General features: G+C 42.2%; 2 protein-coding genes across 3 annotated transcripts; one reads left to right on the forward strand and one right to left on the reverse strand.

Annotated features, from left to right (window-relative positions):
• Positions 1-552: 552 nt before the first annotated feature.
• Positions 553-3,023, reverse strand: LOC126034492 (uncharacterized). Of its 2 annotated transcripts, XM_049792274.1 has the most exons (3): positions 2,633-3,023; positions 2,306-2,546; positions 553-790 (listed from the first exon to the last, which is right to left on the reverse strand). In XM_049792274.1, the coding sequence occupies exons 1-3, from the start codon at positions 2,987-2,989 to the stop codon at positions 786-788; spliced, it is 603 nt and encodes a 200-aa protein (XP_049648231.1). In that variant the 5' UTR covers positions 2,990-3,023; the 3' UTR covers positions 553-785. The 2 variants fall into 2 exon arrangements, with proteins under 2 accessions (XP_049648231.1, XP_049648230.1); XM_049792273.1 differs by lacking the exon at positions 553-790 and having other exon boundaries at positions 2,125-2,546.
• An 86-nt stretch (positions 3,024-3,109) lies between these two features.
• RPS16 (ribosomal protein S16) lies at positions 3,110-6,729 on the forward strand. Its single transcript, XM_049792299.1, has 6 exons — positions 3,110-3,197; positions 3,305-3,361; positions 4,223-4,324; positions 5,103-5,199; positions 6,354-6,401; positions 6,532-6,729. The coding sequence occupies exons 2-6, from the start codon at positions 3,314-3,316 to the stop codon at positions 6,675-6,677; spliced, it is 441 nt and encodes a 146-aa protein (XP_049648256.1). The 5' UTR covers positions 3,110-3,197; positions 3,305-3,313; the 3' UTR covers positions 6,678-6,729.
• The last annotated feature ends 5,731 nt before the right edge of the window (positions 6,730-12,460 follow it).

Consider the following 12,460-nt stretch of genomic DNA (forward strand, 5'->3'; position numbering starts at 1 on the left):
GTCACAGCAGCATCTTACACCACAGCATGCAATGAAGTCAAAGCAGCTCCAGTGGAAGAGGTCAGGCAGTGAGAGACTCTCAATCCCTTAAAGCCTCACTAAATGCCATGTAAAAGACTTAGTAGTTGTAAGATACTTGCTGGTACAAAGATACACAAGAGATCATCTGTTAGTACAGTACAGAATTGCTGTGAAATCAAGGACTTAAACTTGAGCTACATCTACCTATTTTTCCTCCTACTAGGAAATAATAAAAACACCCCATCAAGATGGGTTCAAACCTGTCAGCTTTCTTTTGAAATGCTCTTTCTGGTAAGAGTGGTTTACCAGAAAATATGCCTTAATTTCTCTGGGCCCGATTATTCACTGTTTTGCATGCCATATAACTCTTCACACTGGTGCAAAGTAAGGTTAAAAAAAAAAAAAAAGGCTGCCAAACAAGTGCCTTGCATTCCACAGGTGCAATTATTTTACAAATAAAAAGGAAGCGAAGACAAGAGTTTGTAGGTGGTGCTTGGAGATTCTTACTATGTTATTCTTTTTGAAATCAGAAATATGTTACCATTTTAAAGTATTCTGTGCTCAGTAAAACTAAGTAGGGATATTGTTGGACCTTTTTCTTAAAAGTATAGTATCTTACCTGAGAGTTTTTTTCCATTCTGGTATCTTTCTTTTTGTTTCTTTTGTATATGGTGGTATTTATGATCCAATTCTCTCGTCCCATGTTACAGCCTAATTTCTGTGGTAGGTGGTTTCTAAATGCCTTTTAGCTCCTATTCCCATTTTTATGCTAGAAAGCAAAGGAAACAAGCAGTACAAAGCCTTTAACCTTATCTTCCAGGCAAAGATATCAATATTTGTTGATTATCTTCTTATTTTGCTAACAGAAAGATAAAAGTGTGTAGGCATATCACTGGTTTTATTCCTCCTTCTAGGACGAACGTTTTCAGTTCCAGGAAGAGCATGCGGCAGATGAACACCCAAATGAGGATGAATTTTGAAGGACGTAAGAAAGCATGCTCCCAAAATGTAAGCTTTATACAAGCAGACTTTTGAAAACCCCCTATTTAATAGTGTACTTGGTATTAAAACACAGGTCTTCATTAGTAGACCTCAGATAATGTCCACAAAAGGAACAGATTTATACTTGCTTTCTTTTCCTTTCAAAGTGCCCTGAACACCCAACAAAACTCAGTTACTAATGGCTCACCTTTGGGTTGATCGTCTTAGTTGAACCTTTTTGTCTAACTGGGTTAATTAGGTATTATGTTTTCTCTTTTTCACCTAAATAAAGGTTTTGTAATGTCTAATATTTCAGCTCGTGTAGCTGCTTTCATTGTGCAAGTAAAAGATTTCTCTTATACAGAGCAACCTATTTTCACCAAATCTGTACAAGCTAAATTGGTTTTGAAAATTTCACTCTTCTGTGAAAACTAACTGAAATTGGCCAACAAGCTGGCAACCATTCCCCTTCCCTGGTGATGGGGAAAGAGTGGATGATAGACACGTGTGACTGCATAAACACTGTTCCTTAGGAAACAGCTTTTAAAAAAAAAAAAAAAAATCACTTTCCAGGTCACATGTTAAAGCTTTGTACAATTGGGGGTTTGAGATGTGCTAAATCTTACACGTTCTGCACAGTACTATTCACTTGAATAGAACTAATCACTCAAATTGCATAAAGCTAAGTGCTTGTTTAAATCCTCACATGACTGATGACTAATGTTCAGTATTGAAAATCCTGTCCAAAGACAAAGGAACTGATTGTTTCATTTGAGCAGTCAACTTTCTAATTAATCATAGTAATTTAAATCTCTATCGTTTAAAACTTCTGAGAACCGTGACCTTGCTTCATCAATAGATTCTACTTTTGTCCTGGAAATGTTTGCACACTGAATACCAAGCCTTAGAAGTAAAATATTTTCAGTCTGAAAGCGACTTAAATTCCATGTTGTATGACAGATGTTAAGGAAAACAGAGATAAAAGCTCAAATTGATGGTGCTCCATGGACACCCTGAATCTAGAGAACTCCTCGACTTGCTCTTACACATAATGGCTACTGACTATTCAAGTGGGTATAAACAATTGCCTGAATATGTCTCATCATACAGTGATAGAATAGAATACAGAGTTTAATGCTTCAACCTCTCCAGCAGTTTACCAAACTTTAAAACTAAAAAAGCTTTGTAGTTTGTATTGCTGCATCTCAATATTCACAGAATGACTGTAAGCCTCTTGAGGAAGGCATCGTTTTGTTCTCTTTATACCAGAAGCCCAGCTGGGTTCTGCTTGTCACTGGGATACCTGACAGAAGGTCCGCTACGGTGTCAACACTGGATGTGTCACAAGTAACGGATGAAGAAGCCTCTCGCGGGCTGTGCATCCTCGCTCTCCCTCTCAAGAAGTCCTTCAAGCTGCTGTAATCCATGCCAGAGCTCGGGCAGCGAGTGACCCCCCTCTCCAGCCCCGCTCTAACCTCACCCGTTTGAGCCGGGGCTGCCCTTCTCATCCCGGGGGCAGGCAGCCGCGGCGGGACATCCCCAACCTGCCAGGTGGAAAAGGGGCAGCATTAAGCCTGCGTGCAAGCTTCAAGGGACAGAAGCTGGTTTCTGGAAGGGGGACAAGGCCTACCCAGCGCTTATGGAGTCTGAGGAGACTGCGGCCCTTCACACCAGAAGGAAAACGTGAGGTAATTCTGTGTGAGGCCAAAGTTACTTTAAAAAAAAAAACCACAAAACAAACAAACACCACAGAGCGAAGCGGGAAAATACGGAGTGACCCCACACCGCCGTGCCGAGCCTTACAGAAGCCCCGGTCGGGTCCACCCCATTTAACCCTGCTCAGCGCCCACCAAGCCGCTCCGGCCGGCCTGCCGCAGGGCCCAAGGGCCGCGCCTCCCGGCCGGCGAAGAGGCAGCAAGCACGGCCCCTCCAGAAAGACCCGGAGAGGCAGAGACAGAGGCGCGGCCCCATCGCCCGGCCTCGCCATCGTCCCTCCGGCCCCAGGGACGGCGGTTAACGGAAGGCGGTCGCCCGGCGCTGCCGCAAAGCGCGGCCGGACGGAGGAGAGGGGCGGGCGGCGCATGCTCTCTGTCGCACTGCCGGAAGACGGCATTGCGCTTTGCGGCGCGGGCGCCCCTGAGAAGAGGTTGGGAAACCCCGTTCGGCCTTTTCCCGGTGCCGCCGCTGAGGGGAGGGTGGGTGTCCGGCGGGCTCCGGTCTCGCCCGCCCCGTTCGCCCCCTGCTCCCCCCCCCCCGCCCTGCTCCCCCGGCAGCGCTAACGCCGCCTCCCTTTCTCTTGCAGGAGACAGTCATGCCGGCCAAGGGTCCCCTGCAGAGCGTCCAGGTCTTCGGGCGGAAGGTGAGGCCGGGGCGCAAGGCCCGCTCCGTTCTCCTCCTGCCTCTCGGGCTGGGCCGCGCCTTGTGGCCTTACGCGCTCGGGGTCCCTCGGCCCCAGCTCGGGAGCGGCGGCGGTTCCTCGCCGGGGCCGTGTTGGGGGGAGGCTGCGGTGGCGAGGCCTGCGCGGCAGCTCCACGTGTCCCGGTCCGTAGGCGGCGGAGCGCGCCGTGTGCTCGGCGGACGCGGGGGGGTGGGGGGGAAGGATTTGGTCTCGTTGGGAGCGGGCCCGGGCCTTCTGGGTCGGAGATCTGCCCGGCTCGCTCGGTAGTGGCCGCCGCTGTCGTCTCCAGGCCACTGGGGCCCGGCTCGTCGTTGCCGGTGTCCGACAGCCGTGTTAATGAGGTCGTGGGGAAGATGAAACTCGTGCTGCGGGCATCCAGTGGCTCGAGTTAATTCTAAGGGAAGAGGACGTTTGTGCTGAGGGGATCCAGTGGCTCGAGTTAATTCTAAGGGAAGAGGACGTTTGTGCTGAGGGGATCCAGTGGCTCGAGTTAATTCTAAGTAACAGGCTGTTGTGAGGAAATGAGCTGCAAAAATACCGTGTTGCAGAATGGAGAGGGCACCTTTCCCTCATTTATAACTAAATCTTACGCGTGACTATATGGTATTTTTAACTATAAATTAAATATAATTTTATTAAGATGGTGCCTTTATATATACTTCGAGTGAATGCCTGGGAACATAAGGAGTGGTACTGTTTTGTGTAGTGTGAGACAGTAATCTCGGGCATAGAACTACAATTTTTAGGTTGTTAAATAGAAATTCACTTCACACCACTAGTGCAAAAGTGAAATGCTGCACTAATACACGTTTGGATTTTTAGAAAACAGCAACTGCTGTTGCCCACTGCAAGAGAGGAAATGGCCTCATTAAGGTGAATGGAAGACCTCTGGAAATGATTGAGCCCAGAACTCTGCAGTATAAAGTAAGCATCCACCCAGCCTCCCCCCGCCCCCACCTTATGTTTTAGAAAACCTTTATATGCATAATTGATTGGGGATGGAGAAGAGTTGCTTGCCTTACTGACAGTACTGAATTTTTGGTTGTGTGTTACCTGATGACCTAAAATGTAGACACTGTTACAAAAATTCCGAAAACTGTCCTTCTGTGATTGCCTTATTGGGAACGCTGAGCTTTTTGCTTAACTGGATTCATGTGTGTTAGTGTAATTATGTGAAGTATTTTCAGCACTTCACATTCACTTTCTAAATCAAAATGGATCACTTAAACCCCTTCTTTTTAAAAGTTGTTTAGGACTTAATAAAATAGCTGTTTGAACACTACTGAGAGAATCTAAAACTGACTAGAGAACTAAAAAGTATAATACATACTGGACAAAACCACCTACAAATTACTTCAGGACTTGAATTTAATAAACTTGATTTATTTTTCTGATGTAGTTATGGCATTGTACTTAGAACTATTGCCTTGCTCTTAACTCCTGGGTGCATATGCTTTGCTATTAAGATTTCTGAAACTTAAAAAAAAATAATTCAAGACTTCAGTAAATCTATTTTATAACAGCAGTAGTAAATGTTAAAGAGCTCTGCAAGAGATGTAGTTAATTTGGGCGTGCGCTTGTAAAATCAAGGCTCCATTTTTCAGAACGTTTAATAACTTTGCTTTTGATAAACCTACTACAAGCTCTAATCTTTGTAGTTTCTGATCACAAATGAATTTTCTTTCTATGTTTTGTTTTCCAGCTGCTTGAACCTGTCCTCCTCCTGGGGAAGGAACGGTTTGCTGGTGTTGACATCAGAGTCCGTGTAAAGGGCGGTGGCCATGTAGCACAAATCTACGGTATGATTTTTGGTGGGATCTCTGGCGTGGGCTAGAACAGGTCAAGCTGCATATTTTAAGAGGCTTGAGTTTAGAATAGTAACTTGTGCATCTTGATGTTCTGTTTCTTTTTCCACTGCGCAAATGCAGTTTTTCCTAAGCCTTGTTGGTTATATTTTATATGCAAAGCTGTAACATGTGGAGTGAGTTGCGTGAAGTAAACTGATAAAATTTTGAGGAAAAGTGAGGAAATTATCTGTGTGTCTTGCAGTGTGACAGGATAGTTCCAGTGCAGCTGGGCACAAAGATTTTGGGAGGGGAAAAGGGAAGTTATCACTAGAAGTTATATGTTTAGTTGTAAATTTCCATGTTGTTCAGAAGCATCTTTCAGCTGACCTGCAAAGCTAGGCAGTTCTTTTCCCTTGCAGAGAAGATGAGAACGTACTTGCATTAGTTGTTGATAGGGTTGCTCTTTACAAATGATAGGTTTGTTCTGCTGTTTCAGTTTGGGTATAGGTTAATGAAGCAGAGCTGAAGCTGCATAAAGAGCAGAGACATGTTTCAGTCTCAAAGTTGATTGCATTAATTTTTCAGAAAATTCAGATTTTCATCAAAATCCTGATCTTGATGTTCTGGCAGATAACATGCTAACAACATCTTTACATTTACTCCCATACTCCTGGTTTGAATTCTGATTACTGTGTTGTTATGCCACAGGCTTGTTTTATTGAGGTGTGCCAGAAGAATTGCTCATACTGTCCTATTGTCCCCTTTGCCTCCTTAGTCTTTGAACACACTGATCAGTTTTGTCCATGTTGAAAAGTACAGACGTTTCAGAGGATTGTGTTTCTAAGGATTTTGAAAGTTGACTGCTCGGTAGAGGATGAACCTGTGTTAGTACTCGGGAGAGAAGATGATCAGACTGCCCTCATACAATTCCTTGGCTAGCTGGCAGTTGTCAAATCAACACATGAACTGTGGGTGGCCTCTTGGCATGGATTTGTTCAGATTTGCCAAAGTAAAGGTCATGTGGGGTATGTGGGAGGGGAGATTAAGGAGGGAAAGGACAATTTGGCAAAAACCAAGACAGCAAGTGTCTCAGGTAACTGGCACTTTGTGTTTAAGTTTTAAATACGTTTGCAATCCTTACTGATCCATTATCTTTTTTTTAACAGCTATCCGTCAAGCTATTTCCAAAGCATTGGTGGCTTACTATCAAAAATGTGAGTTTTGATTATTCTATTAGCCTTAAGTGGAAATGTATGGCTTCTGGTAGTTTTGGTGCAAAAAATGTTAATATGGATTTGTTGCATGTGAAACTTCTTAAACTGAAGTTTTGGTTTTTTTAAACAGATGTTGATGAAGCTTCTAAGAAAGAGATCAAGGATATTCTCATCCAGTACGATAGGACTCTGCTGGTTGCAGATCCTCGCCGTTGTGAATCCAAGAAATTTGGAGGACCTGGTGCTCGTGCGCGCTACCAGAAGTCTTACCGTTAAAATACTTCTACGGTCATGTGACAGTCAATAAACACAAAGAGAATTTGATAAATTTCATGTTTCTAAATTGCATTTTTCTGTGTGGGTAAATAGATTTTTCACTGTGTTAACCTAAGATTGATACACAGGTTGATTGGTATTAAAGTAAAATCAGAGGGCTCTGGGCAGTTCTCTTTCATCCCTTCTAGTAAGTAAGTCTAGATAGATATGGTCTTGGGAATAAAGAAAAGCTTTCTCCTGTTGATAAGTGTGTGGTTATCAGAACATAAAGAAGGCTTACATCCTATTTTTTTTGCGGGTACATGCAACAGTGTAGCAGTTCATTAAAGCAGAGTTCAATCTGTGCCTTTCTGGTAAATCTAAACAAATGTGGACCTTTTCCAGTACCTGGATGGCCACTCTTCCTGGTGTTGTGAACCAACGTGAGTAGCCTGTGTTCTTCCCATGTGAAAATGTCTGAGCCTGGTTACAGATTTAGTCCGTAATGCCTATGAGCGTGGATCTGATTCCTAGCTGGTAATTTCTGTATTGTGTGTTATGTGACTTGCTTTAGTACACCGCCCTAGCGTAATGCAGCGCATTAAGCATCTTTCTGCATACACTTCTGTGCTGGCAGTTCATTTTCTTGTGAAGGACTTCTGTTTTCCTTGTATGTTTATCTGAAATACCACACTGAGAGTGAAGTTCCGACACCACTATGGAGTATTATATGGTAATGAGTATTGTCCCATCTGCATGAACTGCTTTTGTTTGTGCTTGCATAGTGGTTAGTGGCAAGGAGTTTATCCCCTTGAGGGTAACTCCCTCAATGTAGTGCTCAAGTGGGTATTCAGGTGGCTATTCTAATGTTTGTATTTAAAGTTTATGTCAAAACCAAAGTAATTATGGGGGTGGGGGAGGGAGGTTTATTGAACTCTTGCCATACCAGATAATACAGAGGCAGAGTTCTTTACTAGTATGTCTAAATGTAGGGAACTTCTTTTTTAAATAACAAACCCCATATGTTCTGTTTCAAAATAGTATTTTGTAAATTTAAAACATAAGGATTTTGTGTAACAAATAAGATTGGGTCTAAATGATTCATCCTTCAACCACAAGTTCATGCAGTACACACACAGAGGGATGTAGACCTGGAGAACAACATTAAATTATTTAATAAAAAAGGAAAAATCCCTTTGGAAGCCAGATGGTTGCTTATGTCATGAGCTAGGTGAGGCAATTTGAAGGCCTTAGGGAAGTAAGTGGGAAAAACCCGGACCTGAAAATACTACAGTAATTTTCAAAGATCTAGCTAGGGTGTGTGTGCATTAAACCTGAAAAGAAATGTTGGAGAAGTTCCAGTTTCTCATCCATTGAAACTGAAGATTTTTGTTCTGGAAGTGATCTCCCGGGGACAAAGAGGAAGAGTAAAGTTCTGAGTAAGGCATGGGGTGTGCCAACAAAAGGCTATTGGAAAGGCTGGTTCTGTCCCTTGGATGAGTTGGGAGTAATTGAGTGAGGCTTGGATATGAGCTGACCCAAGAGGCATGGGCACAGCCCTGACTGTTCCCTATGTTTGAAAAGCAGTTTGGAGAGGAACTGGAGGAAACGTTGGAGACTAAGCAACTGAGAGCCTTGCTTCTGATGTAGTGCTCTCTAAGCGTGGTATTTTTGTGTCTGTCGTATGCCAATACTGAAATGGTTAGAAGGAGCACGTTGATACTTGAGATTTTTGTTGGGCTTTCTATTGATGTGGTGTTTGTTCTGTCACTTTTTTAATGGTAGGTCATTTCAGTGTGCTCGGTCAACATGAAGTTAAACCAGCTTCCTTTGCGAGTTGGGTTGGAGAATTGCAAAGAATAGTACAGTTTTGCCCTTTCGCTCTAGTTAAGGGGAACAGGTGCTCATGGCTTTTTATAGATGTTAATATTTGTTTTGGTCTCTGCTTCAGTAGAAAGGCATTTAAGGCATCTTCACTGAAGTGTAGTTATTCAAGAGTTAAATGCGTAACTTGAACGAATTCCTTCTGAAAAGGAATTCATACATCCCTCTCCCATTTTAGCTGTTGTGCTACAAAATCCTGCATTATATGACCTGAATAGAAGTAGAACGCTCTTATTCAAACCCCTCACGCTCCCACTGAAGTGGAGGGGACTGTTGTATATTCTATCACCAAATTATATACCAGGATTTTTTGTCTAAGTGAATGAGTTACTCTATTCCAGAAACTTGCTGTCTCTTTGGAAAGATGCATGGTTTGTGTTCCTCACTCCCCCTCTTCTGCAGCCTCAGATCTGACCCGTTTCTTGTCCAGCGAGTTCCTCCGAGTTTCTACCTTGCAGTAGAGTTGCTCACTAATTATTCTAGCTCTTAGGCTGGTGAAAACTGCGATGTTCTGCCTTCTAGCCTGGCTTTCTAAGGAAAAGATGCTATGCAGGGCTGACTTCAACTTGATAGATGTTAATTAGCTTCAGCTGAGGAAAAATAAGCCTTTTAGTTGTTTGGTGACTGAAAAGCAATGGCTCACTCATTGCTTAGAAAATGTGTACTGGTTTGCCAGTTGGCACATATGTACCCTATGGTGTGGCTTGTCCAGAACTGATTCTCACCTAGTTGTTAGAGCAGTCGGATGCAGGGAAAAAGGAAGGACACAAAGTTACTGTGGTGTGAAACTCAGGGAGGCAGGGGGAGACACAATTCATGATGCCAGTAAATTTAGGAGTAGATTTCACAGTTATGGGGAAATATGATGTATTAATTTTTCTGCCCACAGAACAGCTTGTAACAATTGGGGATTTTTGTTTTGCTGTTCTTTTATAGAAAGGCTGAAAATAAAACCCGCATTGCTACTAATGTATCCAGAGATGATATCTGCATGTCATTTTTTCAACCAAAAGGCCCTTAGCATAATAAAAATGCTTGAACTGAACTCTGATCCTATAAAAATGCCCCATTAATCCTGTAAAGTGATGTCATCCCCACAGACTTGCTTTCTAAATGAGAAATGTTCATGGTATCGGGCTGGTGTCTGCCTGGGTGGCGGTTTTATTCTAAATGGTTTCTTACTGATCACCCACTAGAGGGCTTAACTTCATTGGGGAAGTGTAACTACTATGAACTTTGAAGGTGTAAGGAGAAAACCTGTTCATAAAAATGTTTCCTTTCCTGATGTCCTGATTCTGCAGCGATGGCAATCGAGCTCTTGTTGTTAAGCATCCGCCCTGGCCAGAGAAACATTTCGGCAGAGAAATAGTAGCAGTTTGATCTTCAAGCCCCTAGTGAGGTTCTTGAGGAGCTGTGGAGGTGGTTCCTGGAAAAGAAGAAATGCCCCTAACCTCGTATTGTCCAGCTTTTTCATTAGTTTCACTGATGCTAAACCTTAGGAAGGTCAGGTCCACACATCAAAATGTGGTCTCACTTGAATTCTTTGTTGAAAATACCCATTCAATGAAGGCTGGAGTGTGAGCTCTAAAAAGTGTCGTGTTTTGTGACCGATGACAGCAGATCCAATTCCAAACCAAGGCAAGCTTGTACCCATGGCTCTGAAGGTGGTTATTTTCTCACCCGTTGTTTATAATCCTGGTCAACTGTGTAACCTGTATATAAAATTAAGTCCTCTCAAATGTTATGTTGGAAAACTTGGGGCAAATTAATTTTGACTATAATATACAAATATATTAACATTGAAATGTTTAAATTTTATTTTAAAAGAAAAATCTGTAACTTAAAAATGTAACACTAGCATTTTTTGTGTGGACCAGTGTGTTCTGTATTGTGTTTTTCTTACAAAAGTGATTATTTTCTAATGCATTTGTTCTGTTCAAATTTTTCAGGAGTCCCAATCTGTGAGTGTTCTACTACTTGTGTAGATAATGTGTTATTGCCTCGATATAATTTGATTCAAGTTTTTTTTATCTCTTTCTTAATATAGTCCTCTGAGTTACAGTTCAATGTACTTGGCTGAGTAATTCTTTTTCCTTATTAGCTAACATCCTTCGTGTGCTTGGAACTGTGCTGTTTCTTACCCTTCCTTGAGCAGAGTTATCCAGACCTAATGAAGCCTATTGCTCTAACTCTTACAAAGTCCTTTTGCAGCTGATGAGGCTTGGCCCGCTTTTTAAATATTAGAAGTTAAACAACTGTGAAATACTAGCGTGTACCAAATATTCCCTCAACTTTGCTATAGAAAAATTGTAAAAAACCCACACAAACCTCTCTTTTTGATAGTTTCTGTTAAACCAAAAGAGTTCACTTCTATTAATGGAAAGATTTGTGAAGCTACATGTGAAGCATGGTGTGAAGTACGGTCTTGAGGAAGGGAAGAATCCCACGTTAGATTTCTCAGAAGAGTTTGAAACAGTTTCTAAACCAGACTGAGCTTCAAAGTAAGATAACATGAAGACTGGTAACGGAATTTGGAAGCTCTAATGCTTGGGTTCATCTGAGCTTGAGAGCAACCTAAGGCATCGCCCCCTAAGAGCAGGTTTGTGAGAGGGTGACATGTTGAGTAGCCTCTGTCACTTTCTGTGACGTAGGTGCCCACGTAAGAGTTCACAGTCTGAGTATGACTACATCAGTGTGTTAATTAGGATCAGGAACTCACTTCTTTTGCTTCTGCTTGCAGTCTGGAATGGTTTTGGACCACATGGAGCAGATGAAACTAAGCTGGGAGATGCATTTCGGCTGCAGATAAGCAGCGAGTCCATGGGACAAGCCCATATCTGGTCAGAAGTAAAAATGGAGGAAAAAGCCTCTTAAAATGTGAATTAGGCGAATGTCAGCTTCTCAGATCCAACAGTAATAAAGATAATTCTTAAGAAATACTCCAAACACAGTGTAGTGTTATAACATATATCAGTTTGCTGTAAGTATCCTTGGACCGCCAGTGATCCTGAACCTGTGTGAGTCCTGCTGGCTGCTGTGTGGGCACAGGGTTTTGTCTTTGTCTGTGGTTGGAGAGGTTGAGTGTTTTCCTTTGCCTTTTCTTCTAGTCCAGCTGGGGAGCAGGGAAGAGAAAGGGCTAGAAGAAATGATGGGAGACGTCTTCACCTGAGAGAGGCCATCAACTTCTAAATTTTATTTTGGTGCAAACCCAGCTTCTGTAGCACGCTCAGAGGGTCTCACAAAGCACATCCTAGAAGAGTGGAGGGTTAGGCAAAAGATAGGCTTCGAAAAATAAAATGAATAGTATCGGTTTCAATTAGCATTATATGTGTCTTTAAAACTGTGCTTTTTAATGATTCTGTTAGCGTAAAGCAGGTACGATTTTTCTGTTTTAAAATATGATCATTTTTAGTTTTGGTGAAATTATATTTTTGTATTTTAATGAAAATTAGAAACAAACCACATTGGTCCTGTTGATTTCTTTCTTCTTTTTGCTAATGTGAAATTTTCATAACGTGTTTTGTGAAAAATGAAATATAATTCTCCTCTGGGAAGCCTTCTTTTGTGATAAAAGCAAACTATACACAAAAATATATCTAAAATATTCTTAAAAATCCAGGTGTAGTATTTAATGGAAGTTCACGTCTCAGCTTTTAGAACAGATAAAGAACATTAATATTTTAATCTCTAAACCTGTCTGGTTACAGTTTATACAGTAGCATCATTGCAGGGTCTGCAAAAAATATTTCACTGTGATAAGCAGTAAAGGGCAGCACTCAGCGCAAGCCTCAAAGCACACAAAGGTGTGTGTGACAACTGAAGGAACTCTCAAACCATCATGACATGGCAACGTTTCTATGTCATTGTCTGCTATGTTATAAAGGGCCAATTCAGTTCAACAGAGGAGTAATACGGGTCTA

The sequence above is a fragment of the Accipiter gentilis genome, chromosome 34 (assembly GCF_929443795.1).
Source record: "Accipiter gentilis chromosome 34, bAccGen1.1, whole genome shotgun sequence".
Taxonomy (NCBI): Eukaryota; Metazoa; Chordata; class Aves; order Accipitriformes; family Accipitridae; genus Astur; species Astur gentilis.

What these genes read in the sequence shown, in the direction of transcription:
- LOC126034492 (XM_049792273.1), bottom strand. Translation starts at nt 2,989, where the DNA reads ATGGCGAGGCCGGGCGATGGGGCCGCGCCTCTGTCTCTGCCTCTCCGG. An exon ending in TCAGACTCCATAAGCGCTGG is followed by an intron (nt 2,547 to 2,632) that starts GTAGGCCTTGTC and finishes TCCACCTGGCAG; the next exon opens with GTTGGGGATGTCCCGCCGCG.
- RPS16 (XM_049792299.1), top strand. Translation starts at nt 3,314, where the DNA reads ATGCCGGCCAAGGGTCCCCTGCAGAGCGTCCAGGTCTTCGGGCGGAAG. An exon ending in TCCAGGTCTTCGGGCGGAAG is followed by an intron (nt 3,362 to 4,222) that starts GTGAGGCCGGGG and finishes TTGGATTTTTAG; the next exon opens with AAAACAGCAACTGCTGTTGC. An exon ending in CCATGTAGCACAAATCTACG is followed by an intron (nt 5,200 to 6,353) that starts GTATGATTTTTG and finishes TTTTTTTAACAG; the next exon opens with CTATCCGTCAAGCTATTTCC.